Source organism: Sorex fumeus, unplaced genomic scaffold, assembly GCF_029834395.1.
Source record: "Sorex fumeus unplaced genomic scaffold, SorFum_2.1 ptg000072l, whole genome shotgun sequence".
Classification (NCBI taxonomy): Eukaryota; Metazoa; Chordata; class Mammalia; order Eulipotyphla; family Soricidae; genus Sorex; species Sorex fumeus.
This window is the reverse complement of record NW_026606129.1, coordinates 53,085,603-53,104,719: the sequence shown is the minus strand read 5'-3', so window position 1 is coordinate 53,104,719 and position 19,117 is coordinate 53,085,603. Positions and strand designations below refer to the sequence as shown.

Sequence of the window (19,117 nt, the reverse complement as noted above, 5' to 3'; positions counted from 1 at the left end):
CCGTGCTGCTTCCAGGCAGACGGTGGTGATGTCCAGGCCTCTGTGCCCCTGAGGGGCTGCGATTCTCATGACACACATTTCATGCGCCTTCTGCATATTGGAAGGAAGAAGCCGATCAGTGCCAGCAGTCTGGATTCGCCCTAACACCCCTGCCGTGTAGACACTCTACCCTTTTATGGTGGGCTCCTGAGACCCATGGTCTCTCAAACTGAGGGAGGTCCACACAGTGCAGGAGTGATGAGCTGGGATTTGGCTATCTGTGGTCCCCGGGGCCTCCAGAGGCGCCTCTGTCCACTGCCCGCAGCTGGGACAGAGCTCAGAACTCTCTGGCATTACCCCTGGTGTGGCACATACTAGGCAACCGGGTTTGGTGAATGGGTGAGTCCAGCCGAGACACTCTGTGTGTGTGTGTGTGTGTGTGTGTGTGTGTGTGAGAGAGAGAGAGAGAGAGAGAGAGAGAGAGAGAGAGTGAATGTGCTCAGGTGTGTATGTGCGTGTATATGCATGTGTGTTTATGTGATTGTGTGTATATGAGAGTGTGTGTGTGCGTGCTTTGTGCGTGCGTGTGTGAGTGTGCTCAGGTTTGTGTGTATCTTTGTGTCTGTCTGTGTTTCTCTGTGTATGCGTGTGTGTGTGTGCATGTGTATGTGAGTGTGTGTGTGAATGAATGTGCTCAAGTGTGTGTGTGCGTGCGTTGTGCGTGTGTGTGTGTTTTGTCTGTTTGTCTGTCTGTCTGCCCGTGCCCGTGAGTGACCATGATGCAGCCTCGCCTGGGGCCTGGGCTCAGCGGTGAGCAAGAGCCCTGCTATTCCCTCCAGCGCTGGACTGAGAGTGACCCCTGGTGATCTGCAGGAGGAAGGGCAGGCAGGAGAGATTCCCGCAGGTTTTCTGGCTGCTTCTGGGCAGCCCCCAGGAATCTGCACAGCTCTGGGGTTAGGGGTGCCCCGGGCCATGTGAGGTCCCAGGTGAGTTAGTGACAGCCTGAAGTCAGCTTATCTCCTGCCTGACCTGGGGCGCTGGGGCCTGTTGTTGCAGGAACCCAGCTGGATCTCTGTATGGGGCCCAGGGGAGGCCCATGAATGAATGAGGTGCTTGTCCCTAAGAGGATGAGGTGCTTGTCCCTAAGAGGAAACAGTGGGTGGACAGTGAGGACTCCTTCTAGCACAGCACACACACACACACACACGCTTCCCCGTCATCAGCCCTTCCCAACCCCTAACACACACTAACACATACACACACACACACACACGCTTCCCTTTTTCCCAGGAGAAGCGCTCCCCACGTCCAGTCAGTAGTCTCTGTGGAAGGGTTTGCTGGCCCCTGCCTCTGGGGTCTAGGAAATGTCAGAGCCTGATTCCTGGACAGCGCTGGTGCCACAGCACTACAGGGAAGAGCAGAACCATGGACCAGAGGTTTTGTTTGTTTTTTGTTTTGGGGGGGACACTCCTGGCAATGCTCAGGACTTACACCTGACTCTGTGCTCAGGGATCACTCCTTGGCAGGCTCGGGGAACCATATGGGGTGCCAGGGATCCAACCCAGGCCAGCCACATGCAGGGACCACACCCAGGTACTCGGTTGCTCCAGGGCCATATAGTGCCAAGGATGGCGCCCAGCCTCTTACAGTCAAAACATGTGCTCCAGCCCCTTGAGCCTCTCTCTGTGTCTGAACAGATTTGGGAGGGTGGGGCTGGAGTGATAGTACAGAGGGTAGGGTGTTTGCATTGCGCGCGTGCGCACACACACACACACACACACACACACACACACTGGAGTGATAGTACAGAGGGTAGGGTGTTTGCATGCTTCCCCTGCGGCCGACCTGGGTTCGATTCCCAGCATCCCATATGGTCCCCCAAGCACTGCCAGGAGTAATTCCTGAGTGCATGAGCCAGGAGTGACCCCTGAGCATCGCTGGGGGTGACCCAATAAAGCAAAATAAATAAATGAAATAAATCAAATTTGGGGCTGGAGCGATAGCACAGTGGGTAGGGCGTTTGCCTTGCATGCAGCCAACATGGCCGACCCGAGTTCAATTCCTCCGCCCCTCTCGGTGAGGCCGGCAAGCAACCGAGAGTTTCTCACCCGCATGGCAAAGCCTGGCAAGCTACCCGTGACTTATTCGATATGCCAAACACAGTAGCAAGGTCTCACAATGTTACTGGGCCCACTCGAGCAAATCGATGAACAACGGGAGGACAGTGACAGTGAAATCAGAGTTGGGAGGGTTGGTGATTAGGGGTGCTTGGAGACCATCTGGGGGCTGGGAGTCAGGCCCAGGTGATCACATGCAGGGCAAGCGCCTAGCGGTACTCCCTCTCCAGCTGGAGCAAATCGCTTTTTAATTTCTGCTCACCCACTTCTCTTGGCTGCTCTCAGATAGCGTCGCCGCTAGCAGGGATAGCTGGGTTCTTTCAGGGTCCCTCCGCAGCTCCCAGCTGCAGTCGGTGTCATCTCGCTGTCCCGGGGGCGCATTCCTGGGCACCCTGAGCTGAGTGCCACTGGGCACCTCCAGGCCCTCTGACACCCCCTCATGACGGGGCTGCCCCTGTCTCCCCGTGCAGGTACCTCATCAACTTCCTCCTGGACGCCACAGTGGGCATGCTGCTCATCTACGTGGGGGTACGCGCTGTCAGCGTCCTGGTGGAGTGGCAGCAGTGGGAGTCCCTGCGCTTCGGAGAATACGGTAACACCCACGGCCCAGAGGCGGGGAGCCAAGGGGCTTCCTGGGGTGGGAGTAGGGGGCGTTGTGCTTGGGCTGTGTTCCCTAGCCTGTGCTCCTGCAGGCATGAGCGTCCCGCACTTCCGAGGCCCTGGGACCTGGGAACCCCACCCCCACTGTCCCTGCTGAGATGCTTGGACACAGAGGCTGGCCTGACATTGCCTCCCCTGCCAGGGCCAGGGGGCCACTTCACGCCTCTGCCAAACTGCCTGCTGAGGCCCCTCCCACTCTCCGCCCTGTGGGGAACCTGGGGGGCAGCTCTGGGTCTGCTGCATTTCTGTGTGGTATTGGGGGTTGTGCACGGAGCAGGGGACCTGCGGGTGCTGTCTGGTCAGACCCCAAGTGAGATGCCTCTGCCCGGCTGCTCCCAGTGGATGTGGCCTCCCAGGCCTCCTGCTAAGAGGCGCCTCTTGGGGTCTTGCTGCCCTCTGGGGGCTCAGGATAAGAGGGTAACAGCTTCTCACTACCGGGGGGCAGAGAAGCCAGCAGAACCCTGGAGCTCCTCTCCTTGCCGGCCGCCCCAGCGAACCCCCAAGTCTGGCCCACAGCCCCCAGGGGCATTGACTCTTGTGAGGGGAGCCCGTGTGAAAGGCCAGCTATGAGCACCCCGGGTATTTCTAGAAATCTTAAGTAATTGTTTGTCTCCGCGGAGGGGCGATGAGCTCAGGGAAGGGCTTTTCTTAGTCCTGCTGGTGGAAGCCCGGTGAGTCACCGACCTAAGATAGTGTCCGATGCCCGATGTGAGCGCCGGTGACTCCCGGGAAGCCGCATGTCACCCAGGCGGGTGGTGGCAGCCCCCTGGAGGGATGGGGCACAGGGAGCGACCCCACTGATGCATGGGGGGGCCAGCGGGGTGGAGGGAGGGGGCTAAGCCTGCTGCAGACACCAGCTGGCCCCTGCTTCTCCCAGAATATGCTCACAAGCACTTCTTGGCTGGTCAGATCCCTTCTAGAAGACTCCTGACTCAGCCATATCTGCCTGGTGCTGGGCAGGGCAGGGTCCACCCACTGCCAGTTGCCTGCCCTTCAGTGCCATGCAGCGGGCTGGCAAAGCAGGTGAGGTCAGCTCCTCCGGACACCACGCTGGCCCCTGCCCCCAGGCCTTGCCACATCCACCCTCAGGTCTCCTCTCTGCCATCAGACACAAGTGTCTTATGACAGCCCCCAGGGGGCCAGAGGGCACCGCTCTCTTCCAGGGACCCTCCTGGGTGCCTCCACCCTCCTCTGTCCCAGGTGGCCCATTTTCCACATCCGGTTCTGTTGTTCTCTGTTGCTGCTTCACATGTCACCACAAAACTCCCTGACTTAAAACAACACACATATTATCTTCCCGGTTCGGAAGTCCGACCTGAGCCCCGTGGGCTGGAACCAGGACTTCCTGCTTCCTTATGGCACCTCCAAGAGATGATCCATTTTGTGTGTGTGTGCCTTCTTGAATTTCTCGAGCAGAGGTTCCCAGACTCACTTGGCCTCCTGCCCTCATTTCAGGAACCGAACCGAACCAACCCCACCACTCAGCACCCCTCCTCCCCCCAGATCTTCCCTCTCTCAGTAAAAGAGTAGAAAGACCCCTTCACACTCTCCCCCTCGTTGCACTCCGGGGGTCTACCGCCCCGTCCACCACGAGCCCCATGGTCCCACCTGCATTCCTGGCTCGTGCCCAGCAGCTGCAAGTGGTGGTGCCCTCACACTGGGCCCTGCCATCCGCCTAGGGGCAGTGAGTGCCCCTGAGGTCACACTGGGCCCACTGGCTCCCCTGGGACACGCTCCTCATCTCGGAGTCCGAGGCTCTGCGCCTTTCCAGGACTAAGACATGGGCAAGTCTGTGCGCCCCCAACGCTGCTCCCCCTCCAGGGCACAGCAGCTCTGGGCGAGGCCTGGTGTCTGCTGTCTGGTAGCCCTGCTGCCCCTCCCCAGGGAAAACCTCAGGCCACCCGTCCTGGTCCAAGTCCCTGACCTTCCCTTCTGGCAGCCTCTCCTGCACAGTGCCCTCCTTTGGGCCCCACCCCCTGCAGGTTACCCCCGAGGGGTTAATTTAACCGGACACCCACCCCATTCCCTTCCCTCCCCACCCCTGCCCCAGCAGGTGCCCATCTTATAAAAGGGAGGAGCCTGGAGTGACCCTGGGAAGTATTCAATTTGCAGATGGGAGGGGAGGAGTGTGAAGGCCTGAGACGCTTCCCTTCCTGGGTCTGCCTAGGAGAGCAGCTGGCAGGACCCAGGACCCACTCCCACCAGAAGGGGGAGGGGCAGCATGAGGCAGGCCATGGGTCCAGCCGCCTGGTCTGGTCTCTGCTGGGAACGTCAGTGCAAACAGGCCCAGGAAACTGAGGGCAAGTTGGTTTGGGTTGTGTGGGGTGCGTGGAGGCCAGTAGATGTGACGCCTGTCTCTACCTGCTCCACGCCACACGCTGAGTTTTCTTTGGAACGAGTACCCAGAGTACCCAGCAGGTTGTCACTCAGCCTTCTGCTGACTCTACTCCAGCCCCAACCCAGAGGTTGTTTTCCTGCCGGTGTGTGTCCGTCTTAACTACGCCCCCTCCCCACACTCTGTTTCACCGCCCCCCCATACACACACACACCGTGGTCTTACTTAATGGTTTCCAAAAACTATTTTGATCCCTTGTGTTTGCGAACTTTTCTCAATGAGGTCAGACAGTTTACAGGACAGGATTACAAAACGTCATTAGAACTCTGCCGAGGCAAACACGTGCTTCGCCCTGAGCACACAGTGAAAGGGGCCGGGCGTCCTCAGAGGCTGCAGTGTTTTTCTGCATGCTTCTCCAGAGGGTTTCCAGAAAAGGCAATGCCTCAGTGTGTCCCTGCCAGCCACGGAGGGGCTGGCTCCCCAGGGACAGCTGGTGGGCCCGGGGCCTGGATCACCACCCAGACTGTAGGATCCAAGGAAAAACCGGCAGTTTCTTTTCAGGCCAGATTCTCACCCCCTAGCCTGCAGGGGGTCTTTGCTACCTCAGGAATTTCCCTCCCCACCCCCTGGCCTACCGTGGCCGGAAGCTGCAGAGTTTCCAGCAAGTTCCCTGGACCCCCCTCCCCTGCATCTCCTACTTGGAGGCGTGTGTGGCCCCCCAGGGCCCACCCCAGGAGTGAGGCCTGTCTCTGAGGGTATCTGGCTCCCCGGAAGGGCCAGTCCCCCACCTGCTCCCAGTCCCCTGGACCCAGCAGCCCACCGTGGGGACTCGAGTTCTCCGCTTCTCAGGTGGGGTGACTGCTGGGCCTTTGTCCCAGCCCCTGCTCCTTGCCTCGGGGGCCTTTCTCTTTCCTCCCCTGTTTCTCAGCACAGGGTGTTTGGGGTGCGCCCCTGCAGTCAGGATCCCTCCGGGCTCATGCCTTTCTTCTGAGCGAGCTGAGCTGTGGACCGCAGGGGCGGGAGGCAGGACCGGGAGACAAAGAAGCTGTTTGAGGCTTTTGTTGTTTCCAAACCATCCAGTCTCCCGCGGGTGGCTGAGGCGGGATGGATGGCCAGGCGGCTGAAACATCAACACTGGATAATAATAGCAGCCTTGCTTCACCAAGAGATCCTGGCTGCGGCTGCGTGCACACAGCCCCACGAGCCCAGCCTGCTGTCTGTGGGTTCCCTTAGAATGCCTTCAAAGAAGAGCCTCTGCTCCCAATTCCTGTTCTCTGATGTGGTTTCCAACACCCACCGTTGCGGGGCCCGTGGGTTCCCGCTCTTGGGAGAGGGGGCTCTAATGCCAAGTCAGCCTGAAGAAGCCAGGACGGGGGTGGGTGGGGGTAGGTGGGGGGAGCTGAGGATGTCGCCTGCGTGTCTCGGCCCCTCCCTGCAGGAGACCCTCTGCAGTGCGGAGCCTGGGTGGGCCAGTGTGCGCTCTACATCGTCATCATGGTGTTCGAGAAGTCCATCGTCTTCATCGTCCTGCTCATACTTCAGTGGAAGAAGGTGTGCTGTCTCACCCCCTCCTCGCGCTCCTTATAAAGCCAGCCCAGACCATCTCCCTCCACCTCCCAACCGCCCCAAGCCTGTTGGAAAGTCTTTGGATATGGTTTTGTTTTTTTTTCCAACTCTGGCGATATGCTCGACTCTGGTCTGATTTGGCAGCTCTAGTTTTTTCTTTTCTGTTTTTTTTTTTGTTTGTTTGTTTGTTTCTTATTTTGGGGGCCACACCTGGGGACACTCAGGAGTTACTCCTGGCTCGGTACTCAGGAGTCGCTCCTGCTGGTGCTCTAGGACCATGTGGGATGCTGGGGGGTTGTTCCCAGGCCAGCTGTCTGCAAGGCATGCAGCCTACCCACTGCACTATCGCTCTAGCCCCCTGTAATTCCCTTTCAAGACCCCCTGGCCGTGGAGCGGGGTCAAAAGGCCGGAGCAGGTACCTGGCGTGCAAGAGCCTCGTTCCTCCCTCAGCACACACAATGCCCCGAGCACCAGGAGAACCCACCCTTCCCCATAGAGTGGTAACTTGTCCCTTTTTCACTGAGCACGCATTCACTCCCGTCACTGAGATGGCTCAGGCTCGAGCCTGGGAATAATAAGGTATGACCAGTCAACATGGGCCACTTCCTGTGGGCCCAAGTCTTCAGCCCAGAGGCCCGGCGGCGGGAGCTTTGCACTCAGCACCCCTCTTTCCTGGCCACCGCGACATAACAGGGCAGCTCGGCGCCTCCATCAGCAGCTGCCAGTGGGCCGACCCCACGTGGTTCCCCCGGCTCCTTGGCCCTCTCCTTTGCCCTCTGGCCCCCGGGTGGTCCAGATCAGCTCTGCCCGTTGCCCATCTCCCTCACATGCCTGCCAGGAAGCTGCCGAGGAACCAGCCTCAGGAACAGGCGGCTTGAATTTTCTCCTCCCTTTCGCTTTTATTTATGGCTCAGATTTATTTCTTAAGAAAATAAACCAGGCTGGGGAGAGTCGTGGGGTCAGGGCGCAGACTTTGCCTGCATGCCGGAACCCGAATCTGGTCTTTGGAGCTGGGTGGGGTGGAGGGGTCCCCTGAGCACCACCAGACTGGAAAAGTCCCCGCCCCGTCCTCGGACCCCAGCGTTGGGTGACCCGGCTGGCTGTGCATCTCCAGGAGGGGCCTTGCAGAGGCAGATGGGGGACAGGTTTCCTTAGCGAGTGCTTGGGAGCCCCTGACCTTCCCCCGTGCGGCTCCCAGACTTCACCCTCGACCCCCCGGGGGTAGGCGTGCTGTGCTCCCCATGTGAAGAGGGAAGGGAAAGGAGCTGCTCGAGCACTAACTGCCCCCTGAGGCTGCATGGGGCATTCCCAGCACCACCCACCACCACCCTCCCCCCGCCTGCCTGCCCCCACCTCATGTGTGCCTCTCTTCCCAGGTGGCCCTGCTGAACCCCATCGAGAACCCCGACCTGAAGCTGGCCATCGTCATGCTGATCGTGCCCTTCTTTGTCAACGTCAGTGGCCCTTACCCTTCTGGGCCCTTCTAGCTGATGTTCCTGCAGCCCCCCCAACCTCACCCCTGTGTCTCCCATTCCCCCCACCTCCCCCCGCCTCAAGCCTGCAGCTGCAGTGTCTCAGGAGAGGGCCCACCCTCTGCAGTTCACTCCAGCTGGAGGCTGGCGCCTGGAGGGAGATTGGGGGAGGTTCCTGGGCTGGCTGGAGGCAGACCCCTTGGCCCCAGGTCCCTTTTGCCTCCAGTGGGCTCAGGAAAGACTCTCTGGTCATATGGCCCCGGTGGGGGGGGGGGGGGGCGGAGCGGTCAGGGGTGGGCATGGTCTTGGCTAATTCCGTGATAGGAAATGGGTGCGGAGGAAGGAGAGGGAGCTGGGGCGAGGCTTCCCTTCCCCGGGGGTCCGGTCGATGTTGGAGGTCGAGGGTGCAGGGAGGCAGGGCCCTTGCTGCCGTCCCCCAAGGCTCGCCCCATGACTGTGTGACCTGCGCTTTCCCCCCCTCCACAGGCTTTCATGTTCTGGGTCGTGGACAATTTCCTCATGAGAAAGGGAAGGACGAAAGCTAAGCTGGAAGAGAGAGGCGCTAGCCAGGACTCGAGGAACGGCAGCCGGGTCCGCTACCGGAGGGCGGCGTCGCACGAGGAGTCGGAGTCTGAGGTGGGACTGCCCCCCTGCCTGCCCTGTTGGAGGGGGGCGGGGGTGGGGGAGGCTCCCACTTCTATCAGCTGCCAGGGAGGAAGACGAGGCCAGGGCTGTACCCAGCCAGCCCCCTTCCTGCCGTTCCCACGACCTTGGCAAGGGCAGGAAGGTGGGCTGTCTGCCGGGGGGCTTGCCCTTGGCCGGGTGCCTGCAGGGCAGAAAGCAGGAAAGGGAGGGAAGCCACCTTGTTCCAGGGAGCCTGGCCCAGAGCCCCAAGTTGACCTTTAAGCTTTAACGTGTTTAAACCCCTGCGGCCTGCCAAAGAAGAAGCAAAGTTTTGGCTAAGCCAGCTGGAAACTTCTAGAAGGTTGGACTTCCCTGGACTTCCCAGGGGAGCCTTGTCTCCTCCTTTTCAAGGTCCCCGAGTTCAGAGGTTGGCCTTCAGGTGTCCCTAAAAGGAGCTGACGCTAAAGCTGTGAACCGTGAGCTGGGCAGGCTCTGTGTCCCGAGAAGCCGCATTCAGCCCCCAATGGACACAGGGTTTGGGTGTGGATGACTGAGACTTGGAGTGCCCAGGGAAGCACACAAGGGTCGGAGGGGACTGGGAAACTAACATGGGGCTGAGCTGGGCGGGCAGGGGCATGGTGACCCTGGCGAAGGAATCGGGTGTGCTGTGCTGGCCTTTTCCGGGGGCAATTCGCCCACCCCCCACCCCCGCCCCAAGCACGTTTTGGGGGCCCAAGAGAGCACAGGTGCTGTTTGTCTTCAGAAGTTGCAACAGTGGGTTCAAGGAGGCCACTCAGGGTCCAGAGCCGTGTGACCGACAGCCCTTGTCTTTTCTAGTTGGGGGGAGGCGTGTCTTTGCTTCTGCAGCTTCCAGGGCCTGGGACTCCTTAGACCAGATAGGGGTGGTGAGGGGTGTGTGTGTGTGTGTGTGTGTGTGTGTGTGTGTGTGTGGTGTGCATGTCTGTGTGTGTATGTGCATATGTGTGTGAGGTGTGTGTGTATGTGTGCATGCATATGGGGGAGTTGCGTGTGAGGTGCAGGGTTTGTGTGTGTGTGTGTGTGTGTGGCTGTGGTGTGCATGTCTGCATGTATGTGGGGTGTGTGGTGTGTACATGTCTCTGTGTGCGTGTATGTGTGCATGTGTGAGATGTGTGTGTATGTGCATGTGGGGTGTAGGGTTTGTGTGTGTGTGCATGTATGTGGGCTGTGTGCATGTCTGTGTATGTTCATGTGTGTGGTGTGTGTGTGTGCATGTGGGGTGTAGGGTTTGTGTGTGCATGTGTGTGGGGTGTGTGTATGCGTGTGGAGTGAGATGTGTGTGGTGTGTGTGTATGTGTGTGCATGTGTGGGGGGGTGTGCGCTTGCATGTGGGATGTCGAGTTTGTGTGTGAGTGTGTGTGTGTGTGTGATTACGCGTGTGTGTGTTGACTCAGAGGCTGGAGTGCACATTCCAGCTGCCCCAAGTTCAGTCCCAGCTACTGCATGTGCTCTGCCCAGCACCGCCAGGTCTATAGCCCTGGTGGCCCCCTCAGCACTGCCTGCCCCGTGAGCCAAACCTTCAGGCTCCCAGAGGAAGGCCACGTACCCCCCAAAGTGGCCTTTGGTTCCCCAAGCCTCACCCCTCAAAAAGATTGGATTTTTGTGAGAGGACAGAAACCTGGGCAATATCAGGGTGTAGTCCCTGCTGAGGTTGCTCGCGTGTGGCCCCAGGTGGACAGCACAGAGAAGAGCAGCCCTGAAGGTGGCAGACACGCTAGCTCAGCGCTGGTTTCAGCCTCCTAAGAGGTCCTGTGAGGTCTGGGGTGCACCTGGGGGCCCTCCTGGAGGAGTGGGTGGGCGCTGGTGCTGGGGCCCAGGCAGGGCAGGTGAGAAGCCCCCGAGCGGAGGAGACTCAGGGCCTGGCCCCTCTCGCCGTCCCCGCAGATCCTGATCTCCGCCGACGACGAGATGGAGGAGTCAGACGTGGAGGAGGACCTCCGCAGACTCACGCCCCTGAAGCCCGCCAAGAAGAAGAAGCACCGCTTCGGGCTGCCTGTGTGAGGGCCCCGGCGCCCTCCCCTCTGCCCCTCCTCTTCTACCTCCGCGCCTCTCGCCGACTCTGCCCACTCCCAGCTGCCGTGACTTCGCCAGCACCGTGGGGCGGTGGCTGCAGAGGGCCCCGTTGCACTACGAATACTGACCAAATATGCAAGCGAGCCGTTGTTTGTCGTCCAGTCCCGCTCTGCGTGGCCTGGCGGGGGGCGGGGGAGGGCAGAGCCCCGCCCGGTATCTGATGGGGGTCCAGGTGAAGGCACCCGCCGGGGCTCAGGGAGCACGAGGACCAGACACGCTGGGGTCGGATGTCGCTCGCTCCGCAGTGCTCTCCGGCCCCCCGGGCCTCTGTGCTGACTCCTGAGGCCCGGTTTTCTGAGTGCTCCCTGTGTTCACGCTTTCTCGAGTCCGCATCCCGGCCCTCTGGGACGAAGGGGCAGAACATAGATTTTTAAGTCTTCCATAAGCTGTTGACTTTTATATTTTTAAGTTATATTTTCATACTATTGTATTTAAAAACTCTTTTTAATCCCTCCAAAGACATGGGTTTCTTTGCCTTTCGTGGGATGTGAACTGGTAAAGGGAAAAGTCGGGAGTGTTCGATTTGGAAGACCGTTAGGTCATGTCCACTCAGAGGAGGTAGATGATCCCGGGGGCACGGGGCAGGGGGAGAAAGTGGCTGATTGGCTGAAACCGCAACCCTGGCACCTGGCCAGGGTTGGCCGAGCGGGAAGGAGCCGGTTCCAACATGATCCCGGGCTGGATATGGACCAGGGGCACAGGTTTCAGGGAGTCGGCCAGAGTGACCAGGTGGGAGGCCAAGGGGGCTGGTGTCCAAGAAATCAAGACCCCTTCTGCCCCCAGACCACTCCTGTGTTCCTGCCTCTCTTCAGAGCCTCCAAGTCTGACATTCCTGTCTCACCCCCAGCCCTAGAGCACCCAATGCCTCGGGCATGGTTTGTCCCCTCCTTGTGGGCCTGAAGAATACCTGACCGAGAGTGCTTATCACTACAGGGCACTGCCTGGGGGATGTATCTTTCCCCCTGCGAGGGGAGCGGCCCCCTCTGTGGCTCTGGGAGAGGCTGACTGGCTGCGGGGCAGGCTGCCCAGGTGCTGGCCCTCCTGTGGGAACAGCATGGTATAGCGGCATGTGTCACCACCCCAAGGCAGTGTGGACACGCAGGAACAGAAGTGGTACCGGCAAGGTGTGGGCTGTGAGACAGGTGCCAGGAAGCCACAACCCCCAGGAAGCTTCTCTTCAGACCACACCCAGGGGCATGTCCACGTGGCCTCGTGGCTCTGACTGGTGTGGGGACCACGCAGGGAGGAGGCGTCCCCCTGCTGCAGGGAGTGCCTGTCCAGGGCGGGACAAGGGAGCTTAGGGGGCTCTCTCGCCCGTGGGCACCACAGCGCTGAGCAGTCGGAATCCAAACTGCAGGGTTGACTCTTGTCTGTGGGGGCATCTGCTGCCAAGAGGCGGGGAACTGAGTCACGGTCGCATCTTTCTGCTCTCAGCCGTGTTAGTGGGGGGGAGCTGGGGACGGGAGGAGGGTGGCCGGGTATCACTGGGAAACGGTGTTCCTGGGCGACCGCCCCGGGACACCACCAGCTCCTCCCTTTCTACTTTGGTTTGAGCAACCTGTGCCCACGGCCATTGCCCTCACCGTTCCGGGGCTGCAAGTTTGAACCTCGTTGCATCTCTTACTTCCCTCTTGCTCCGGGGCTCCCGGTATTTCTGCTCTGGGTGAGAGCTAGGCTGTAGGCCTCACGGGATCCCTTGGTGTTGAGGCCTGAGCCGGCCACAGTGTGCGATGGCTTCCTCTGCGTCCTGGCTCTCCGGGGTAGTCCTGGAGCAGCGTCTAAGTGGGCTGCGTGGCCCCCGGCTTGGTGGCACGGCCTCCTAGAGGCTGGCCCGCACACGCATTTACACATACATGCACTGCACGTGCCCAGTCACACTTGGCCCCCACAGCCTGCATCCCTCCGAAAACCCTCCTGCAGCCTCGGGGGTGCCTGGTACAGTACCCTCCAGAGCGGATGGTGAAGACCGTGGTCAGGGCTTCCTTCCGAGCTGCCCTAACCATCCCGTCTCGTCTTGTCCCCCCCCCCACCCCAACATTTTCTCGCCACCTGCTCCGAGGTGCCTTACGAGGGACAGCTGTCCTCCTGACCATGCAGTGGGCGTCCACGCACTTGAGAAGTCAAGGGACCACCACCACCGCCGCTGCTTGTTGGCTGTCCACTTGGGCGTTGGTCAAGCATCCCCCCACACACATCTACGCACACACTCATCAGGGTCACAGTGCCGTCTGCCTGGTGAGGTGGAAGGTCTCTGAGGGGAGGCAGATCCTGGCTGCCCGACTGCCTTAGCTGGGCGGGGCGGGCTGGCAGTGAGGAGGCAGTGCCTTCTTGGTCCACGGTCTGAAGACCTACCAGGTGGCCATCCCGTAGCCTCAGCCACGCAGGTAACCTCCTGCCTGGAACTTAAACTTGGACTTCTCTCTGGCAATGGGGAGTCAGGGGGTAGTGCTGACCCTCCAGGGAAGTGAGAGAATGGACCCCTTGGGCGACGGTTCACATCCTAGGGGTAATAGTGGTAATTCCCCTCGTGGGTGTGGTGGAGCTGGACCCTGGAGACGGCCAGCAGCCCCCCGGCCCTCCACACTGTGCACCCCCAAGCAGTTAAAAGAGTGGATGGTGCTGGCTCAGAGAGGGAGAAGGTTCTCATGCCCCCCACCCCGGGTGTGGGGCTGTCCAGCTGCAGGACCCTGCTGGCTTGCTGGTACCTGCTTGTGGCCCCAGCACCCGCGTGGGTCGGAGGGAGGGCGGGCGCCATTTGATTTCTTGTTTCGTGAAATGTGTCAGAGATCAGACCTGTGACGTCTCCCCAGCCTGTCCCCCGTACCCCAGAGGTTGGGGGTCCACGGGGGGCTGGGGGGGCACATTTCTGAAATGAAAGGGAAGAGGATGTACTTATATTGTAAAATGGTTTACAATAAAAGTCCAGTATCTGACTACCTGTTTGTTGTGTGTTTTGTTGTTTGTTATAAGAAACTTCTTGTGGGGCCGGAGACAGTAGTGTGTAGATAGGCTGCTTGCCTTGCCCATGGTCGACCTGGGTTTGATCCCCCCGCATCTCACAGGGTCCCCGAGCACTACCAGGAGCGATTTCTGAGTGCAGAGCCAGGAGTAAGCCCTGAGCATTGCTGAGTGTGATCCCTAAACCAAAATGATAATAAAGGAAACTTATTATTGTGCTGTAGGTCTCTAGAGTTAAAATGGTGTTTTTTTTGGGGGGGGGTGGTTGTCCAAAGCATGTCCCTCCTGAGTTAGAAGTTCTCAGAGGGGCTGGAGCGATAGCACAGTGGGTAGGTGGAACGTCTCCATGCGGGCGGCCCGGTTTCGAATCCCAGCATCCCATATGGTCCCCTGGGCACCGCCAGGAGTGATTCCTGACTGCAGAGCCAGAAGTGACCCCTGTGCATCACTGGGTGTGACCCAAAAAGCAAAAAAAAAGAACTCAGAAACGGGATGGGCAGGGGCCTCAGCTCGCTGACCCCTGACGCCAGAGCCATCCCTGCCGAGGGCGCCAGGCAGGCTCCTGTCTTCATGTTCTTGCGACGTGGTACAGTAGTGGCAGTGGCAGAGCACGTGCCCAGCAGATACAGTGCCCTGGGTTCCGTCCCCAGCACCTCGCCACCAGGCCAGCACTGCCAGCTCAGCGCCCCCACGGCAGATCTACGCCTGCCCCAGGGGCGTGGGCCTTGGCGGGGTCCGGAATCTCCCACGTCCGAAGCACAGGCCAGGCTCAGCCAGCTGTGGGGGCAGCGGCCGCAGAGCCTCCCTGGGCCTGCCCTCGGCTGCCTCTTGGCCTCGGTGGCGAGTCTGTTTGTGCCCACGGCTGTCCCCCCGGTGTTCCTCATGTCAGCACCTGTCTCTGGCTGGAGCCTGGCAGCCGTGGCGCTGGCCGTGGGAGCGGCTGGAACGACCAAATGTCAGGGTGAGTCGGGTGCTGTCTCTCCGGAGCCTTCAAGGATAAAAATAATCACAGACTAACAGGAGCTTGGGTGCATCTGACTGGGAGGTTGGGGGGAGTCGGGCGGGGGGGGGGGGGTGCCTCCCCACCCCTCCCAGACTCAGAGACTGCCACACGGCCTCAGGGGCCGCGTCTCGAAGGCTGCACTGGTGGAGGCCTCTAGCCAAGGAGACAGAAGGGACACCTCGGGGGGTGCCCCATCAGTACCCTCTGCCCCCTCTGCCCGGCTCACTGCCCCTCACTAAACCTGCCTTTCTCTCCTCCCTCCAGTTCTCCCCACCCCACCCACATTCTCCATCCCTTTGCTAAACCGGCTCTGGATGTCCTGCCAGACGGGGACATCAGCAGAGGCAGATGTGATGCCTCCCAGCTGTGAGCCGGGAAGTTCGAGCTCTGCCTGCCTGGGGAGCGTGGGCTCTTGGCTACGGACCCGGGCGGGGAAAGTGCTTCCTCTGGAATCCAGGGAGGGGGAGAGGTAACGAGGAGCTCCGAGTTGTGTTCCCCAGGCCTGGGCTTCCCCTTCCTGGGGTCGAGGGTGGGGGGGAGGGTGTGGAAAGGGGTGTCCAAAGCATGTCCCTCGTGAGCTAGAAGTTCTCAGAAACGGAGTGAGGAGGGGTCTCAGCTCGCTGCCCACAGATGCCAGAGCCGTCCCTGCTGAGGGGAACCCCTGTGGACGATGGCGCACGGACATGGCTCAGCCCAGGCAGGCGGGGCTGCCCGGCAGATTCCTGGACCCACATCCATCAACACCAGGGCCGCCAGCACCTCCCACCTGCACCAGCAGCTGTGTCCTGGGCAGGGCTCCCTGCTGTCTGCCACCACCCCCCCCCCCCCGCAGACCCCCCGCAGTGCTTGGCCAGCCTCTCATCTCCCAGAATAAACTCTGAAGCCAGCGGCTGAGGGACCTGAATCATCGGAGTGCGGAAGGAACCGGGCAGGGCTATATAAACCCCCGCGCAGACGCCGCACTCTCAGCCCCGCCAGCAGCTGCCCTCAGGACGGACGCTCCCGCACCCACCATGTCCCAGGTAGGAGCCCGCGTAGGCCACAGTGGTGTCCGGTGTGGGTTGGGAAGGGGACTCTGCCATCCCTGGCACAACACCGGGATTGCTGGGGAGGACGGGGGTCGTGGCTGGGGGCGGAGGGGAAGCCACCCTGGCCCCAGCTTCCCCTGATGAATTCCTGTTTAGCAAGGGTTAGGAGGCGTTCGTGGATCGTCAGGAAGCTTGAGAGGGAAGCCAGGGCCTTGGTGGGTGCCACTGTGTGTGAGGGGCTGCTGGTGGGGCTGTGTGACACTCGGATGTTTGTAGCTCTGTGTATGTGAGGAGTGTGTGTGTGTGAGTGTGTGTGTGTGAGTGTGTGTGTGTGTGAGTGTGTGTGTGAGTGTGAGAGAGAGAGAGGTATGTGAAAAAGTGTGTGTGAGAGAGTAGGGTGAGAGTGTATGAGTGTGAGAGAAAGTATGTGAGAGAGAAAAAGTGTGTATGTGAGAGTGTGTGTGAGAGAGAGAAAGAAAAGAGAGAGAGGTGGGGGTGAGAGAGAAAGTGTGTGTGTGAGAGAGTGTATACGGAAGAGAGTGTGTATGTGTGTGAGAGAGATAGGATGAGAGAGAACGTGTGTGAGTGTGTGTGAGAGAGAGGGTAAGAAAGAAAGAGTGTGTGTGTGAGAGAGAGAGGATGAGAGAGTATGTGAGAGAGAGAAGGTGTGTATGTGAGAGTGTGTGAGAGAGAGAAAGAAGAGAGAGAGGTGGGGGTGAGAGAGAAAGTGTATACGTGAGAGAGTGTTTATGTGTGTGAGAGATAGGATGAGAGAGAAAGTATGTGTGAGAGAAAGTATGTATGTGAGTGTGTGTGTGTGTGTGTGTGTGTATGTGAGGGGGGAGGGAGGGAGGGAGGGAGGGAGAGAACATACAAATGTACACACAAGGCAGGAGTTGTGGGCACACAACTGAGAGAGGTGTTGTGAGCCCGGTCCAGCCCCAGAGGCCAGGGAGTCCCCGCACCTGCCCCCAGCTTAGGAAGGAATGAGGCCGGGGCCCCAGGACGCCTGTCTGGGCAGGACTGTCCTTCCCGTGCCATGTGCACATTCCGGCTGGATGTGGCATCTGACTTCTCTGCCCGCTCCCACCAAACATGCTGGCGCTTTGCAAAAGCCCTGGACACAGGCTCTGAGCCGCCCCCCTCAGCCGCCGCTGGGGGAGGAGTGTTGGCTGCAGCTGCATCCCAGGGGCCCTATCTGGGCGCCGGCTGAGGGGCGCCGTGAGGGGCTTCTAGGAGAGGAGGGGCAGAAAGGGGTCTCTGGCCCGGGAGGAGAGGCAGGAAGGGGCTGGAGGCAGCCGAGAGTGAGGGGGCTCTCTCTCCCAGGCCGGCACTCAGGAAGCCCCAATCAAGAAGAAGCGGCCCCCCATGAAGGAGGAGGACCTGAAGGGGGCCCGAAGAAGCCTGGGCAACAACCAGGAGATCAAGTCCAAGACCTACCAGGTCATGCGGGAGTGCGGTGAGTGTTCCTGTGAGGTAGGGAGGCGAGGAGGGTGCGTCCCCTGGGCCGTTTCCTGGAGCGCAGGGTGGGAGAGGGGATGCCCCCACAAAAGGGGCCTTCACCTCCAGGAAGCAGTGACCCCTGACTCCTCCCCCTGGGCCTCCACAGAACAGGCTGGCTGTCCTGCCCCATCCGTGTTCAGCCGAGCCCGCACGGGCACTGAGACCGTCTTTGAGAAGCCCAAGGCCGAACCTGCCAAGAGCGTCTTTGGCTGAGAAGCGCCGACAGCTCTGCCCGCCGCACGCCGAGACCGGAACCTAGGGCCTTTCCCAGACTCTCCCAACGCCAGACAACCTCTCAACCACTGCCTCTGGGACCAGCACCCCACCCTGGGTGCCCGGCCCCCCGCCCCGGTCTCACACACAGCACCATGGGATATCAATAAAGAGAGTCCCGCAGGGGAGGGTTGGGGGGTTGAGGCAGGGGCAGGGAGGGTGGGGTGTTGGCTTTCAGGGCACCGCAGAGGACAAGGCAGCTGCCCGCACAGTCCCAGCCTCATGCTAGTACAGCTGTGGGGGCAGGAGCCTCGTCCTGAGGGACCTCTGGGGATTCAGGCCTTTCTTTCCTTTTCTGAGCCTCAGTTTCCCCTTCTGTACCACAAAGGAATTGAGCTGGAGCCTGTGGCCTCACACAGACCCAGTGACAGGTCCAGATGTAATCGGTCAGGGCCCAGCTCCAGTCTTCCCCGGCTAGTTGGAGCCCCTCCAGGAAACCCGTCCCCCGTGTGTATGTGCAGCAGGCAGAGGGCCAAGCCCACCAAGGCCATCCATCACAGGAAACTGGAGGGTAGAACAGGATACAGGAAAACAAAACCCAGCTCGGGTTCCGGAACCCTCTGGCCCCTGTGCTGAAGGACTCGCTGCGCTCACAGCTGACCACCCCCTGACCTATCTGGGGTACGAGGCAGGCAGGCGTGGACCAAACAGAGAAGAGGGGCCCCACACACCTGAGCCCGGTCCCACAGAAGTGAAGCACAGAATCAAATTTGTGTTGGTATCGGCACAAATAAGGTCCACCCTGTTCCCTCCACGCCCACTGGCCCCACTCCATGGTGGGAGCAGGGACAGAGCAAACCCTGCGACCCCCACCAACACACACGCAGCGCGCTCCTCTCTGGGGGTGCTGGCCTGCTCTCCTGCCTGTCCTGGAGCTTGGCAATAAACAGGACTTCTTACTCACCCTTGCTGTGTGTCTGTCTTTCTCGCCGTTTCCCTGCATTGTTCCCATCCAGAACCTTCTAGATCAGGTTAAACAAGAACCTCAGAACCCTCCAGGTTCTCCAGCAACAAGTGGCATACAGAGACCCATTGGGTGGCAAGAGCACTGACAGGCTGAGGGTGGCCAACGGGCTGCCAAGCCTGGCTCCAGGCTGGGCCCTCCAAGGAAGCCCGCCTGTTCCCCGGGCAGGGCTGAAGCTGGCTGCTGGCGCCTTTCCCACATTCCCAATTGCCTGCCTGCCTTCTGTAGAGGCTTCTGGGCTGGACCCAGGCTCTGAGCCCCAAGGGAGCTAGGCTTCTTGGGGCGGGGGGCGAGGCCTGAACCTGCTCCCTGATTCCTGGAGAGCTCCTGATTCCCAGCATGCTGAAGGGCACATTCCCCTGTGTAACCCCAGGAACCCAGAGCCCAGAGGGCAGGCGATGAGACGCACACACAAATGGGCAGGGGGGGAGGGCTTCTCCTTTTTTTTCTTTTTTGGGTCACACCCAGCGATGCACAGGGGTTACTCCTGGCTCTGCACTCAGGAATTACTCCTGGCGATGCT

General features: G+C 60.2%; 2 protein-coding genes across 2 annotated transcripts in view; both read left to right on the top strand.

The window, feature by feature from the left end:
• STIMATE (STIM activating enhancer) overlaps positions 1–13,798 on the top strand; it is a 49,365-nt gene extending 35,567 nt beyond the window's left edge. The window contains exons 4-8 of the mRNA XM_056129187.1: positions 2,567–2,688; positions 6,530–6,642; positions 8,034–8,111; positions 8,616–8,765; positions 10,677–13,798. Of these exons, the coding sequence (XP_055985162.1) occupies positions 2,567–2,688; positions 6,530–6,642; positions 8,034–8,111; positions 8,616–8,765; positions 10,677–10,793 (580 nt within the window). The 3' untranslated portion in view covers positions 10,794–13,798. The remainder of the gene's footprint in view (positions 1–2,566; positions 2,689–6,529; positions 6,643–8,033; positions 8,112–8,615; positions 8,766–10,676) is intronic.
• A 1,949-nt stretch (positions 13,799–15,747) lies between these two features.
• MUSTN1 (musculoskeletal, embryonic nuclear protein 1) lies at positions 15,748–17,728 on the top strand. The gene is made up of 3 exons (XM_056129188.1): positions 15,748–15,848; positions 17,181–17,313; positions 17,464–17,728. The coding sequence occupies exons 1-3, from the start codon at positions 15,840–15,842 to the stop codon at positions 17,568–17,570; spliced, it is 249 nt and encodes an 82-aa protein (XP_055985163.1). The 5' UTR covers positions 15,748–15,839; the 3' UTR covers positions 17,571–17,728.
• The last annotated feature ends 1,389 nt before the right edge of the window (positions 17,729–19,117 follow it).